The 16,081-nt window shown below is 42.9% G+C and overlaps 1 protein-coding gene across 1 annotated transcript in view; it reads right to left on the minus strand.

The window, feature by feature from the left end:
• Window positions 1–16,081, minus strand: part of LOC126263328 (cytochrome P450 4C1-like) — a 120,617-nt gene that overhangs the window by 51,265 nt on the left and 53,271 nt on the right. The window contains exon 4 of the mRNA XM_049960418.1: window positions 8,363–8,642. Coding sequence (XP_049816375.1) covers window positions 8,363–8,642 — 280 coding nt within the window. The remainder of the gene's footprint in view (window positions 1–8,362; window positions 8,643–16,081) is intronic.

A 16,081-nucleotide genomic window follows, 5' to 3' on the forward strand; every position in this document is an offset into this window, starting at 1 on the left:
TCCCCATTTAAGTATTGACTTATTATAGCTTTTGTGTACCTAACTGTTTCAAATTTGTCTTCATTCCCGTGATTAATACTTTTACTTCTGTTGTTTCTTCTTTCAAGCCTGTGTCTGAAAATACTTAATCTCCTGTAATTAATACTTTGGAGTATGACTGAAGTCGTTGATACTCATGTATCACTTTCACAGCTGCTAGGTGTTCAATTCGGCTATTTCGATGTATTACCATTCTATTGAGGAATAAAGATTTCCTGTGAGACAAAAAGGAAAATGAATCTGTGGACCAAGAATAGCTCCAATGCTGATGATTTAGCTAAATACAAGGAATACTGTAAAACATTAAAAAGTAACTCAGACGTCTAAACAAATGCACTACGAGAAGAAGATAGCAATATCAGGGAACAAAATAAAAACAATTTGGGATATAGTGAAAGAGCAGACTGGTAGAACCAGAAAGGAACAGGAGCAAATAGCACTAAGGGTAGATGACACATTAGTAACTGATGGGCATAGTGTGGCAAATCTATTTAACAAGTACTTTATATCCGTTACTGTTAGAATGGGACTTTCAGGATCAGTAAATAATGCCCTTGAATATCTGAAACTAGCCTTCACAAATAGCTTCAAGTACCAAAAGAAATAATGTCCATAATAAAATCTTTAAAAACAAAGCATTCTAGTGGGTGCGATGAAATATCAACAAAGTTAATTAAGGCATGTTCTTGTGAGTTTAGTACAATTCTAAGTTACTTGTGTAATAAGTCAATTATAACTAGAACATTTCCTGACTGGCTAAAATATGCAGATGTTAAGCCTCTATTCAAGAAAGGGGATAAAGAGATACCATCAAACTACAGACCGATTTCACTTTTGCCAGCATTCTCAAAAATTTTAGAAAAAGTAATGTACAGGCAGCTGCTCAACCATCTGACCACAAATAACATATTATCAAGAACACAGTTTGGATTTCTGAAGGGTTCTGATATCGAGAAGGCTATTTACACTTACAGTGAAAATGTACTTAATTCATTAAATAACAAATTACAAGCAGCAGGTATTTTCTGTGATTTGTCAAAGGCATTTGATTGTGTGAACCACAACATCCTTTTAAGGAAATTAGAATTCTATGGTGTCACGGGCAGTGCTGCAAAATGGTTCAAGTCACACCTCACTAACAGGAGACAAAGGGTGTCAGTGCAAGGGACTAGTGAATTAAGTCATCAGTCATCATCAGAATGGGAAGAAACTACATGTGGTGTCCCACAAGGATCCATCTTAGGGCCATTGCTTTTTCTTGTGTACATTAATGATCTCTCATCAGTTACACTGCCAGAAGCAGAGTTCGTTTTGTTTGCAGATGACACAAGTATTGCAATAAATAGTATGTCAAGTGTAGTTCTAGAATGATCTGCTAATGATATTTTCATAGATATTAATAAATGGTTTAAAGCCAACTCACTGACATTAAACTTCGAAAAGACTCACTATATGCAATTTAGAACCTGTAAGAGGTTTCCACCCAGCATATACATAAAATACGAAGAAGAGCAGATAGAAGAGGTTGACAGTCTTAAATTCCTGGGATTACAACTTGATAATAAATTCAGTTGGGAAGAGCACACCACAGAACTGCATAAACGCCTTAACAAATCTGTATTTGCAATTCGAGTGTTAGCAGACATAGGCGACATAAAAATGAAAAAGCTTGCATACTTTGCCTACTTTCATTCCATAATGTCATATGGTATAATATTTTGGGGTAACTCTTCAAGTCAAACAAAAGTTTTCAGAGTCGAAAAGCGTGTAATACGTATTATTTGTGGAGTAAATTCACAGACGTCCTGTAGAAACCTCTTCAAAGAACTGGGTATACTAACTACTGTCTCTCAGTATATTTACTCATTAATGAAATTTGTCCTAAATAATATATCTCTTTTTCCAACAAACAGCTCAGTTCATACATACAATACCAGGAACAAAAGTGATCTGCACAAGGACTTAAAGGCACTTTAGTTCAAAAAGGGGTCCACTATTCAGGAACACTCATCTTCAATAATTTGCCAGTAAACATAAAAAATTTACTTACAAATAAAGATCAGTTTAAAAGGAGCCTGAAGGACTTACTAGTGGCTAACTCCTTCTACTCCATTGACGAATTTTTTAATAGAAACAAATGATGTATTGTATATATTCATACTATTAGTATTGTTATTTCAGCTAAAAAAAATGACATGCTCCACATCCACGAGGATCTCCTCAGCACGGATCTATGGAACGTAAACTAATCTAATCTAATCTAATCTATACACTGTGCTTTGTAGACCACAAACATCCAGTTCTGTATTCAATATATACCTTGTTTCTGTTCCTTTACGATTATTTAACATTTAGGGGAAACTGCAGAAAATCAATTGTATGTACTATACCAGGGGTTTAAAATGGTTTCACTGCCATCTCGTTCACCATTCCTAGAGGTAGTAGATTCGGTTCCGTAACTGCTGGTCGAGCGCATACCGAATTTCTGACAGTAGTCAAAACTGTTTGAAAGTCTTGTCTCATTCCTAATCTACACTATCTGACCAAAGGTATCCGGACACCCCAATGTACTGAACAATTGTTCAATAGGCAATATAAAAGGAAGCTGGGCGTATTGTATAGTTGGTAGAGAGGCGGTAACAATGGAATGGGTCGGTCAAGAGAGTGGTCATTGGATCTTCACTGAGTAACAAATCCATCAGGAACATTGTAGTCCCGCTAAATCTGCCCATGTCGGCTGTCGGTGAAGTACTTGTGAAGTAGAGACGCGAAGGAACAACCACATCTAAATCAAAACCAGGCAGTTCTCATCCTACTGACGGAAAGGGACAGTCGAGCATTGCGAAGAGTAACTGCAAAAAATCGAATGATATTAGCGCAAGGGATCACTCGTGAGTTCCAGAGTGTCAGCAGCAGTGCAGCTAGCCCAATGACAGTGCGTAGGGAGTTTGGGGCACAATTGTCGAGCAGCTCCTCATAAGCCTCACATTTCCTTAGTCAATGCTAAGCGACGTTTGAGGTGGTGTAAAGGGCGATGGCACTGGACAGTGGATGACTGCGAACCAGTGTTTTGGTCGTACATAAAATCTGTGAACGCTACAAATAATTCAGTACCTTCTCTTGCTGACAGTACGGGTAATGTCACTGATGATAATAAACACAAGGCCGAAATTCTAAACCTAGCTTTCAAAAACTCGTTTACGGTAGAGGACTGGAGCACCATTCCTACTTTCAATTATTAAACAAACGCAAGGATGGCTGACATGGTGTTTAGCGTACCTGGGATTCTAAAACAGTTAAAATCCTTAGACGTTAGGAAGGCATCTGGCTCAGATAGTATCCCCGTAAGGGACTGGAAGAAGGCCCAGGTCATTGCAATCTTAAAAAGGTTCAAAATGGCTCTGAGCACTATGGGACTTAAACATCTGAGGTCATCAGTCCCCTAGAACTTAATACTACTTAAACCTAATTAACCTAAGAACATCACACACATCCATGCCCGAGGCAGGATTTGAACCTGCGACCGTAGCGGTCGCGCGGTTCCAGACTGAAGCGCCTAGAACCGCTCTGCCTGCCGGCTCTAAAAAAGGGTAGAAAATCGGATGCACTTAATTATCGGCCAGTTTCACTGACATCGATTTGTTGTAGAATCATGGAACATATTTTGTGTTCAGACATAATGACCTTTCTAGACTCTGAGAAGCTCATCTGCAGAAACCAGCACGGTTTTAGGAAACAGCGATCATGAGAGACACAGCTGGCCCTCTTTGTGCATGAGATACAACAGGCTCTAGATACTGGCTCCCAGGTTGATGCCATATTTCTCGATTTTCGAAAGGCGTTCGCCTCAGTTCCGCACTGTTGCTTGCAACAAAAAGTGCGCGCTTACGGTCTACCCGATGACATATGCGGTTGGATAGAAAGTTCTCTAACAGACAGGGAGCAGTATGTCGTCCTGAACGGGGTGACTTCAACAGAAAGAAGCGTAACTTCAGGTGTGCCCCAGGGCAGCGTAATAGGTCCGCTGCTTTTTACGATATGTAAACGATCTGGTTGATGGTATTGACAGCGGCGTTAGACTGTTTTCGGATGATGCTGTAGTCTACAGGAAAGTAGTATTACACGAAAGATGTGAACAAATCAATGACGATTTGCAGAAAATTAAAGCATGGTCTAATGACTGGCAGTTATCTCTCAATATTAGTGAATGTAGCCAACTGCATATAAAAAGGCCAAAAGCCCTATTAATGTACGAGTACAAAATAAATGCCCAATCTTTGGAAGCGGTAACATCCGTCAAGTATCTGGGTGTGACTATTCGAAATGATCTCAAATGGAATTATCAGATTACACAAGTAACGGCTAAAGCAAACTCTAGATTGCCGTTTATTGGTAGAATCCTGACGTAGTCCTTCAACAAAGAAAATAGCTTAAGATACGTTAGTTCGTCCAGTCTTAGAGTATTGTTTGTCTGTATGGGACCCTTACGAGTTGGGTCTGATTCAAGAGATTGTGAAGGTCCAAAGAAGAGCGGCAAGATTCGTGACTGGTATATTTAGCCATCGCGAGGGCGTTACAAACCTCATAGAAAGTTTGAAGTGGGACACACTTGCAGATTGACGGCGCGCTAAACGGAAGGGGCTGCTCACTAAATTCCGAAATCCGATCTTAACCGAGGATGTAGAGCACATATTATTACCAACAACTTCCAAATCGCGCAATGATCACCATTCAAAGATAAAGGAAATTAGAGCTCGTACGGAGGCGTCCACACAGTCGTTTTGCCCTTTAGCAATCCGCGAGTGGAACAGATGGGAGGAAATATGACTTTGGCACGAATTGTGCCCTCCGCCACACACCGCTTGGTGCCTAGCGGAGTATATATGTAGATGTAGATATGTAGATGTAGCAATTCGATTGAAGGGACTGGGTTTGGCGAATGTCTCGCGAAAGTTAGCTGCCATCATGTGCTGTTTACGGAGGAAGTGGTGTTACGGTGCGGGAGCGTTTTACTTGTTTGAACTGTAGTGTCCATGCGGCGCTTAAGGTAATGGTATAGGAGGAAGGGTATGAACAAGCATTTCGGAGATAATCATTGTGTAAGCATGGCAAGGCACCATGTCATAAAGCAGCATGAAATGAACTCGCCTTCGAAGAGACTAGACCTGAACTCATTGGAACACCTTTGATATTGATTAGAACGTGGACTTAGTTCCAGACCGCAGCGTCAACATCACCACCTTTTCTTGTTTCCGCTATTGATGGAAGAATAGCATTCCTGGACAGACATTCAGACAACTCATGGTACCTAGCAAAGTTGAAGGCGTCATGAAGGCGAAGGCAGAATTCCACCCGAACTAATGTCCACTAACACGTATCAGGATACTTTTGATCAGATAATGTATTCGATCTTCCTGCTCGATTCTTTTTCGCCCTACTGACTATCAAAACCCGCTTGGTCGTTTCTAAAGACCTTAAGCTGTTTAACGCGCAATTCACTCCATGTTGGAGATGACGGAATACTATAGCTTTCTCATCCACTCATGAAGCCCTTGTAGCTGACAGGGTCATATCTGCAGGTAAGAGGGCGGCGTGCTGATCTCTCTGGGGAGTAATAGTCACTGTGAGGAAATTCCTGTGACGTGTGGCGCATGATTACTATCCGTTCTGTTTCTGCTCCTACTTCCATCCAACTTACGGTCTAGTCCAACTCTTTTACGAAGCTTTGGGACGAGTGTAGATGGACGTGGGTGACGTTCACCGTAGATTCCCGTGAAAAAGAATCTGCTGTATTCGTCCCCCTAGCACTATAAGCATTTGCGGAGTCTTGAATTGGCTTGCAAATGTCTTACCGCACTGACGTCTTACGAGTCATTAACAGCCGCGGCAAGTAACGTACCTAATATCAGATTAATGAATGTTTTACCTGGAAGAGCAACATCAAGTCAACATGAATGACGCAAAAGTTCTAAATGAATCAATATTTATAAATAAATTGCAAAAGCCATTCTACCAATTAGGTTTTTGAAAGATAAGATGATGTCGAGAAATACTAAGAATGAGAACTCTAGAACTGCCGTATAGTCCGGTGTATCGTTCTTCACTTTGTTTTAAGTATCTACCGACTGGAGCCAGGCGGGTAGCGAAGCATGACAGAGAACCTTCCACGATTTTGACAGCTATATCGTGATGTTCCTGATTCTTATCACTACATATCCAATGTGTAGTATTACAATCATGCGAATAATAATCTAGAAATGCTGGATGACCAGTTATATAGCAAGACTCTAATCTGAGGAGCATTCCAATAAGTAATGCAACACATTTTTATCTGGAAGCGGATTGATTCTATTCAGGATTCCAATAAGCCATATTATTCCCCACTCTTCTGGTTACAAAAATCCAATTTTTCGACGCAATCTTCGTTTAACGCGACAACCTTAGGCCACCTAACTTAGAAGGCCTGTATGTCCACACGGTTGTGTCGTCCCGGTACCATTTTACCGGTCCACGTCACAACCTGCGACTTACTGCATCAATAACCTCCCACCATCAGCCTCGTAACGTGCATGTTATTCCGCACAGATAGTCCTTCGTTGCTATTTGTGGTGTTTTGTAAGCGGCGAGGAACCCAACGGGCAAACTCCTCTGAGTACCCCAACTGGTGGTCGAGTATGTCAACACTACCAAATGAAATGTACAGTTGCGAAGCAAGGTGTTTGACTGTGATTCGTCGACCACCTAGATAGAGTGTGTCCGCACGTTCCAACATTTCAGGAGTCACAGCTGTGTGCGGCTGACCAGCGCAATTGACATCAGACAGGTTTGCGCGACCGCGTTGCCGTGGTGACGGGCGCCTCCCCCAACGACTCACCGTGTCCTGTTCACTGCCTGGTCTCCTTAGAGATTCTGCAAACGCCTATAAATATCTTCGGTGCTTTGGTTTTCCGCCAAAAGAAACTCAATGCGCGAACTAACGCAGCTTCATGAATCTATAGGTGCTGAACGAGGAATATTCCAAGATGTCCCACAAAAAGTTCTGCATCTTTTCAACCAAAACTGGCTGAGAAAAAAACTGTTTTGCATCACTTATTGAATGCGCTTCCCACAAGACTATATTGGATATGGAAACAGACTATAATATGGATGTTGATACTGAAAGGCTATTCACGATACTAAAACACCAACTTCGTCTCGAGCCTGGTATCAACCACCGAATGAATAATTGCTATGAAAGATAGAATACATCTTCTAGAACGGATCGTTTACTGCGCTGCGAATTGTGCACTGTTTTGAAACTTACTGGCAGATCAAAAATTTGTACCTGACTGGGACTCAAAATCGCAACCTCGCCTATGCCCCATCATGCAGGGGAACACAAGCGTCAACATAAACACCACTCGGGGATTAGGTATTAGGCTTGTCCGAGGGGCTGATGCTGACTACATGACTGTACGCGGAGTAATGTATGATCGTGCGACATGCGGTCAGCCCCAACTGCTAGTAGGTGAATCCCGGTAATTCCGCTGCTTCTTTATTCGAACAGCACCTCACTTAGTCTCACAAGGCTAGACACCGTTACAGACATACCGTACCTCAGAAAACTCCTGAAGAAGTACCGGGAGCCAAACCCGAATCCTACCACACACAAGGCAGCGATGCCAAAAATTTTTCATTTTTTGCTTTTAGTTTTTTGTCATTTTCCGTCATTAGATCTGTTCAAAATGGTTCAAATGGCTCTAAGCACTATGGGACTTGACATCTATGGTCATCACTCCCCTAGACTTAGAACTACATAAACCTAACTAAGGACATCATACACATCCACGCCCGAGGCAGGATTCGAACCTACGACCGCAGCAGCCGCGTGGTTCCGGACTGAAGTGACTAGAACCGCTCGGTCACAACGGCCGGCCATCAGGTCAGTGCGGTTGTTGTATGAAACATCTTCAAGTTCAACTTCACTCAGTTTTTTATTACGGAGTATTGCCAGAGAACTGACTGAACATACTGAACTACCGAGCTGCCAACCATTCGACTGTGGACGTAATTGCAACATAACATCTGAGAAGTATGAAATGTAGGACAAGAGGTACTGGTGGAGTGAAGCTATGACAGTGGATCGTGAGTCCTGCCTCGATAACGCATTCGGCTGTGGAGGAAGTTGCAACACAACATATGCAAAGTGTGAAAGGTAGGAAAGAGGTAAGAGTATTTACCTGGAATAGGCGTGGTATCGGGTTCGAGTCCCAGTCCGGCTCACAGTTTTAGCTTGTCACAACTGTTCCTGCGCTGCAGACGGCGGCCTCCTGCTGGTACTTACCCTGGCGTGCAGCGTCTGGACGGCCCTCATGTAGTCCTTGACGAATCCGACGCCGTCGGCGCCGCCGGCCAGCAGGCTGCGGCCCACCACTGAACCGGCCACCTGGTCGAGCGTGCAGGCGGCCAAGTGCCCAAGGGTCTCCTGCTCGGCCCCAGCGTCTGCTGCTGAGGCTTCGTCGCTCCACAGTGGTCGCATCGCCGACACCAGCGTCTCGGCGGCCTTCTGCAGCCACGCGTACTGCTCCTGCAGCCACTGCGTCTTGTACACGCGGCTCAGCAGCCTGCAACCATCAACTGGCCCTGTTAACAGGTGCTGCGGCTACCCTAACAACTAGTAATGAGCTAAACTATTAACTACAGGTAACAGGTTACACAGTCCCAGCACCTAACCAGGTAACACACGGTTCAGTCCCATTAATGTGATCACTGTCTGTGTTCCACATCAACATGCAACAACCACTCAAGATGGCTGGTGGCTTCACTAGCAGTGGAGGATATATAAAACGTCTCGAGGGACGTGGAAAACAGTGCAGTAATGCGGAAACAGAGTGATTAGTGTGAATTCGAAAAGGGCGTGATCATTGGCCTCCAGGCCAAGGATGGAAGCATTTCCGAAACAGCAAAGTTTGTAAACTATTCGCGTGCCACCGTGGTTAAAGTCTACCATGCATTGACAGCCCTCATTGAGACAGTAACAGATGAGGTATGGTCATTAACTGTATGTTTATGGACACGGTTGCTCCTGTCAGCTATTTTGTCTGTAGTTCGTGTTCTATTGGCTGGAGTTGCTGCCTCTGGATCAAGGGGTCCCCGGTTCAATTCCCGGCCGAGATGGGGATTTTCTCTGCCTGGGGACTGGGTGTTTGGGTTGTCCTCATTATTTCCTCATCATCGTCACCGTCATCATTCGTCACGTGGTTAGATTGGACTGTGTAAAACATTGGAGTGTGTAAAAATTGGGACTTTGTATGGGCGCTCATGACTGAGCAATTGAGCACCCCACAACCCAAACATACGGAAGCAAAATATCGGTAATGGAATGTAGTCTAATTAAATCAGCCGATGCTGAGGGACATAGATTACCAAATTAGACATTAAAACTGGTAGATGAGCTTAGCTATCGTTTTGCTATTTTGGGCAGTAAAATAACCGATAATGGCAGAAGTACAGAGCATATAAAATATAGGCTACGAAAAGCGTTCCTGCAGAAGAGAAGTTTTTTAACATCAAATATATCTTGAAGAGTTTAGAAGTGGTTAATGTATACCATGCGTGGACAGCCCCCATTGAGACAGCGACAGATGAGGTATGGTCATTAAGTTTGTGTTTATTGACACTGTGGCTTCTGTCTGCCATTTTGTCTGCAGTTCGTGGTCTAGTGGCTAGAATTGCTGTCTCTGGATCACGGGGTCCCAGGTTCAATTTCCGGCCACTTTGGGGATTTTCTCTGCCCAGGGACTGGATGTTTGGGTTGTCCTCATTTTTTCGTCATCATCATCATCACCGTCATCATTCGTGACGTGGCTAGATTGGACTGTGTAAAACATCAGAGTGTGTAAAAATTGGGACTTCTTATGGGCGCTGATGACCGAGCAGCTGAGCACCCCACAAACCAAACATCATCGTCAGCCATTTTGTCTCCACATCAGCCCATCTTACTTTACACTGATACCACACAACCGATTGGTACATACACACAACCTGACTTACATTTATTAAAGCAGCGGTGGAGTCTTATATGACCGCTCTGCGCTAGTTCTATTCCATCAATAGCGCTCCAAACTGACCAGTGTGCCCCTTTAAGGAGTGACTGATAATATGGTCATTCAGCAAGAGTAAAATGGAGGAAGCGAAATGTACGACTTCTACAGAAACCAGATTGCAGTTATAAGATTCTAGGGACACGAAAGGAAAGCATTGGTTAAAAAGGGAATGAAACAGCATTGTAGCCTATCCTCAATGCTAGTCAATCTTTACCTTGGACAAGCAGTAAACTAAAGCAAAGAAAATTTGGAGGAAGAACTACAGTTCATGGGAAGAGGTAGAAACTGTAAGTTTCACCGATGGCACTGTAATTCTGTCAGAGACAGCAAAGCACTTGGAAGAGCAGTTAAACGGAATTAACAGTGTCTTGTGAAGAGGATATAAGATTAACATCAACGGAAGCAAAATACCGGTAATGGAATGTAGTCTAATTAAATCAGCCGATGCTGAGGGACTTAGATTACCAAATTAGACTTGAAAACTAATAGATGCCCTTAGCTATCGTTTTACTGTTTGGGCAGTGAAATAACCGATAATGACCGAAGTAGAAAGCATATAAAATGTAGGCTAAGAAAAGCGTTCCTGCAGAAGAGAAATTTTTTAACATCGAATATAGCTTGAAGAGTTCATAAGTCTTCCTTGAAGTTATTTGTCAGGTTTGTTGCCCTGTGTGGAAGTGAAACGTGGACGATAAACAGAGCAGACAAGTAGAGAATAGACGTTTCTGAAAAGGGACACTTTATAAGAATGCTGAAGGTTAGATGGGTAGATCATGTAACTACTGAGTAGGTACTGAACAGAACTGGGGAGAAAAGACATTTGTGGCACAGCTTGACTAAAAGAAGGGGTCCGCTGATGGGATGCATTTTGAGACATGTAGGTATCATCAATTTAAGGAAGTGTGTGTGTGTGGGGAGGGGGGTGGTAGGGAAGAGTTTCAAATAGGTGTGGGCTGCAGTTGTTATCTGGAGTTGAAGAGGCTTGTACAGGATAGTGTAAGATGGAGAGCTGCATAGAATCAGTCTTCGATCTGAAGACAACAACAGAACACAACAATAGGTTATTTATTACCTGTTATGTATTTTAAATGTACAATACCTTAATCATGGGCGATAGTTTGAATTACTAAGTACGTGGCCGTCCGTGTAAGCTAATTTTTGTGAAATATACTGTGTATCCCGCGATTTTGCGCTTCTTCTTTGTTGTACATCCGTGAAGGAATGAAAATCGTTATGTTTTTCCGCAGTGAGCCGATGGAAGCTATTAATGTTGTTAAGAATGTGGAAAACCAAATTCTAAGCTCCCTTCGCAATGACGACGAGTTGTTCCTGTCACTTCAATGGTGATGTAGTAGGGGTACAATAATTAAGAGTCGGTGTTACGCTCAGTCCACAAGGTGACTGGCGTGTGTGGCGGGCAGGTATCCTCCCTTCGCCTGTCGCCACAGACAGCTGCCTGGTCACGCTGCCATACACACTACGCTGGATTCGGATGGAACAACTGAGTTCATATGTTGTAGATAAGTGTCGCAGAACTGCTAATTGTGTGCCACTAAACCAATGTTACCAACAGAACACTGACAGAGAAGCAAAGGAAGAAAGTATTATCTCGTTTTCAGCATCTCACTTAAACTTCTAACTTACATTGTTCTTTAAATTGTTCTAATGTTTTCAGTGCTATTTGGAACATTGATTATAATTACTAAGTGTCATAATACTACAGTTTGCCAAAAAAAGTAATTTTAGTGTAGTGCTATTCACACTGGTATGCAATACCTAAGGATGGAGATAACTTTCGCATGACGTGTCACTGACAAGAAACATACAGATCAATGATGAAATTTGCGCCATACATTGAAAGACCCGCTGCAATATAGTTCAAAAGGTAAATGAAAAAGAAGGAAAACGTAATGAGACGAAGACAAACGACACTTTTATTCAAAGGCAATAATTATGCTGAAGTCAGGCAATTCATGATGTTTCTCTGTACAAGACATCCGTTCATCATGGACAGCGACGCATGCTCTGCCACATGTTTCCTAGCTCGCTGCTAGTTTGCAAAAGAGTCCTTGTGTTACGCCTCTCGCTCTGAGCACTATGGGGCTTAACGTCTGAGTTAATCAGTCTCCTAGATGGTTCAAATAGCTCTGAGCACTATGGGACTTAACATCTGAGGTCATCAGTCCCCTAGAACTTAGAACTACTTAAACCTAACTAACCTAAGGACATCAGACGCATCCATGCCCGAGGCAGGATTCGAACCTGCGACCGTAGCGGTCGTGCTGTTCCACACTGAAGCGCCTAGAACCGCTCGGCCACAACGGCCGGCTTTCATTCCTCCGTCAGTGCGACTGACAACTGCTCTATGGTCGTTGGTGCATGTGAATGTACTACAATACGCATCCTAAACACACCCCACACATACTCCATCAGATTTAAGTCGGAAGACGCCGAATATCGTCTCGTTCCAAAAGCTCCTCGACCTGCGCTCATCGAAGCGGGAGCGTATAGACATCCATAAAAATGAAGTGAAAACCAAATTCATCCCTGATAAGACTCCATGGAGAAGACTACAGCGTCACAATAACATTGACAACTGAGTATGTCATGTCCAAAGAAATGGAGGTGAGTATGCCCATGCAACATGATGCCTTCCAACACCACACCGGCTGGAAAACCAAAACACCATTTTCGACAATGTTGGATATCGGGAGGTATAGTGTTGCTTGGACGTCCTGACCTCCATATCTGTGAACACGGTAAACTCAGCAGTCAATCTTATTCTGAAGCTGTATTCATTGCCAATGTCAGTCTTTTTAGAGGTGCATTCCGCCCTGACTTCACTTTTATGGACGGCAATGCACGACCGCACGGAACAGCGGAGAAGGCACATACCTTGGCATGATAGGTTATCCGGTGTACGGACTTTGCTGATCGTTCCCCCGACTTAAATCCCACGGAGCACGTATGGGACGCGTTGAGGAGACATACTGCGGCATGTTCACTCGCACCAACAACTATCCGCGCTGGTGAAGGAATGGAACTTCTCACTACGAAAACTGCTTACCAAGCTTGTGGCCAACAAGAGAGCATGTTGCAGAGCAGGCACTGCCGTTCGTGGTGATCAGAAACTGTGTTAAGCACAACGTCCTGTCTTTTGTAATGGTCAGGGGACAATGGTAAATAACGCTGACTACATTGTAATTACTGTCTTTGAACAAAAGTATTATCTCTGTTTGTCTCACTGCAAATTAGTTTCAGTTACCTTTTGCACCATACTGTAACAGTTCTTTACATATATGGCGCAAGATTCGTCGAGTTACGTTACTTGCCATTGGTATATCATGTACGAGGGCTATTCTAAAAGTAAGGACCGATCGGTCGCTAAATGGAAACCACTGTAAAAATCAAAGATGTTTTATTTGCAAGAGTTTGCTACAACTTCCAGGTACTTGTCTACATAGTCGGCGTTCCGACTTAGACATCTGTCGTAGCGTTGTACCAACTTTCCAGTACCATCGTCATAGAAGGCCCGTGCTTCCCGCCAATTCTCTGCGATGGTCTACAATTCGTTGTCAGTGCCAAAAGGTTGTCTTCATAGCCAGCGGTTCACGTGAGCAGGCATGAACCTCAGGGAGAACTAATTATGGGCTGTATTGTGGGTGATCAGACACGTCCCATCGAAAACGCTGCAGGAGCATCTTCATTTTCCCTGCAGAGTGCGGCCGAGAATTGTCATGTAGAGCGAAATACATGACAGTTATATTATGTAGGTTGCATAGCTTCAGGTGAAGTCTTTCGACAGGTCCTCATACTTGATAGTAGACATTATTTTCTAGCCATTTTTACGTTCTCGCTGTGAGCCCAGAACTGAAAAGAGCGACGTTCCGCGATCGACAGGCGTACTAGAGGCACTGGTCAGCACATCTGTGCAAAGCTTCGTCAGATTTTCACTGTGGTTTCCATTTCGCACCCGATCGGACCCTACTTTTCCGAATACCCCTTGTACTTTCGTCCTTAAGTTTTGCACAGTAGTGTAATTTATTGCGATAGAGGGATGGACCGGTTATAAAGGAAGAAATGTAAATATGGACGATGGAAGCACTGAGGGGTAGATAGGTAAGTAGATGGTGCCGTCAATATATTGCAAAAGTAAGATAGGGGAAGGGGGAGGGTAAGGTGGAGGGGTGACTGACTGTGTAGAACGTGGAAGGAGACTCACAAAACATGAAATATTCAAAACGGATTGATAGCAGATTTTGGCAGTTCGTTAACGTGAACCTCCACATGTAATGCCTATCGGTTTGTGATATAACTCCACTCAGTACTCCAACAGTACAGTTACTTGTAGGACAAATGTAATAGACAATTTACTAGTCTTACGGTTGCATTGTTGGCTTTTTTAAAATTTTTGTATACAAGTCTATATGTAATTTGAGACATATATGCTACACTATCAGTTTAATAAGCCTCGGCTGCAAAGTACTAACACGAATTCTTTACAGACGAATGGAAAAACTGGTAGAAGCCGACCTTGGGGAAGATCAGTTTGGATTCCGTAGAAATTTTGGAACACGTTAGGCAATACAGACCCTACGACTTACCTTAAGAGATAATTTAAGGGAAGGCAAACCCACGTTTCCAGCATTTGTGGACTTAGAGAAAACTTTCAATGTTGACTGGAATACTCTATTTCAAATTCTGAAGGTGGCAGGGGTAAAATACACGGAGCGAAAGGGTATTTACAATTTGTACAGAAACCAGATGGAAGTTATAAGAGTAGTGGGGCATGTAAGGGAAGCAGTTGTTGGGAAGGGAGTGAGACAGGGTTGTAGCCTATCCCCGATGTTATTCAATCTGTATGTTGAGCAAGCAGTAAAGGAAACAAAAGAAAAATTTGGAGTAGGAATTAAAATCCATGGAGAAGAAATAAAAACTTTGAGGTTCGTCGATGACATTGTGTTCTGTCAGAGACAGCAAAGGACCTGGAAGGGTAGCTCAACGGAATGGACAGTGTCTTGAAAGGAGGATGTAAGATGAACATCAACAAAAGCAAAACGAGGATAATGGAATGTAGTCGAATTAAATCGGGTGACGCTGAGGGAATTAGATTAAGAAATGAGACACTTAAAGTAGTAAATGAGTTTTGCTATTTGGGTAGCAAAATAACAGACGATGGTCGAAGTAGAGAGGATATAAAATGAAGACTGGCTATGGCAAGGAAAGCGTTTCTGAAGAAGAGAAATTTGTTAACATCGAGTATATATTTAAGTGTCAGGAAGTGGTTTCTGAAAGTAGTAGTATGGAGTGTATCCATGTATGAATATGAAACATTGACGATAAATAGTTGGGACAAGAAGAGAATAGAAACTTTCGAAATGTGGTGCTACAGAAGAATGCTGAAGATTAGATGGGTAGATCACATAACTAATGAGGAGGTCCTGAATAGAGTTGGAGAGAAGAGAAGTTTGTGGCACAACTTGACTAGAAGAAGGGATCGGTTGGTAGGAGATATTCTGAGGCATCAAGGGATCACCAATTTAGTACTGGAGGGCAGGGCGGAGGGTAAAAATCGTAGAGGGAGACCAAGAGATGAATATACTAAACAGATTCAGAAGGATGTAGGTTTCAGTAGGTACTGGGAGATGAAGAAGCTTGCACTGGATAGAGTAGCACGGAGGGCTGCATCAAATCAGTCTCCGGACTGAAGACCACAACAACCACAACATGCTACACTAGCGCCATCTTCTTAACAACACGTATCATTACGATCACTTTGGACTGGGCTGTGGTTCACTTCAGATGACGAGGGGCAATGTACCCGTAAGTCAGTTTGTAAACAGTATTTTAGCAAATTTTTTTTTATATTACCTAAGTTTGGTTTGCTTTCCCCATAAACGTTAGAAGATTCATTGTAACATTGATGTACCCATTACAGGTTTATTATAGTGTGTACG

This window comes from Schistocerca nitens, chromosome 6 (genome assembly GCF_023898315.1).
Source record: "Schistocerca nitens isolate TAMUIC-IGC-003100 chromosome 6, iqSchNite1.1, whole genome shotgun sequence".
In the NCBI taxonomy this organism is placed as follows: Eukaryota; Metazoa; Arthropoda; class Insecta; order Orthoptera; family Acrididae; genus Schistocerca; species Schistocerca nitens.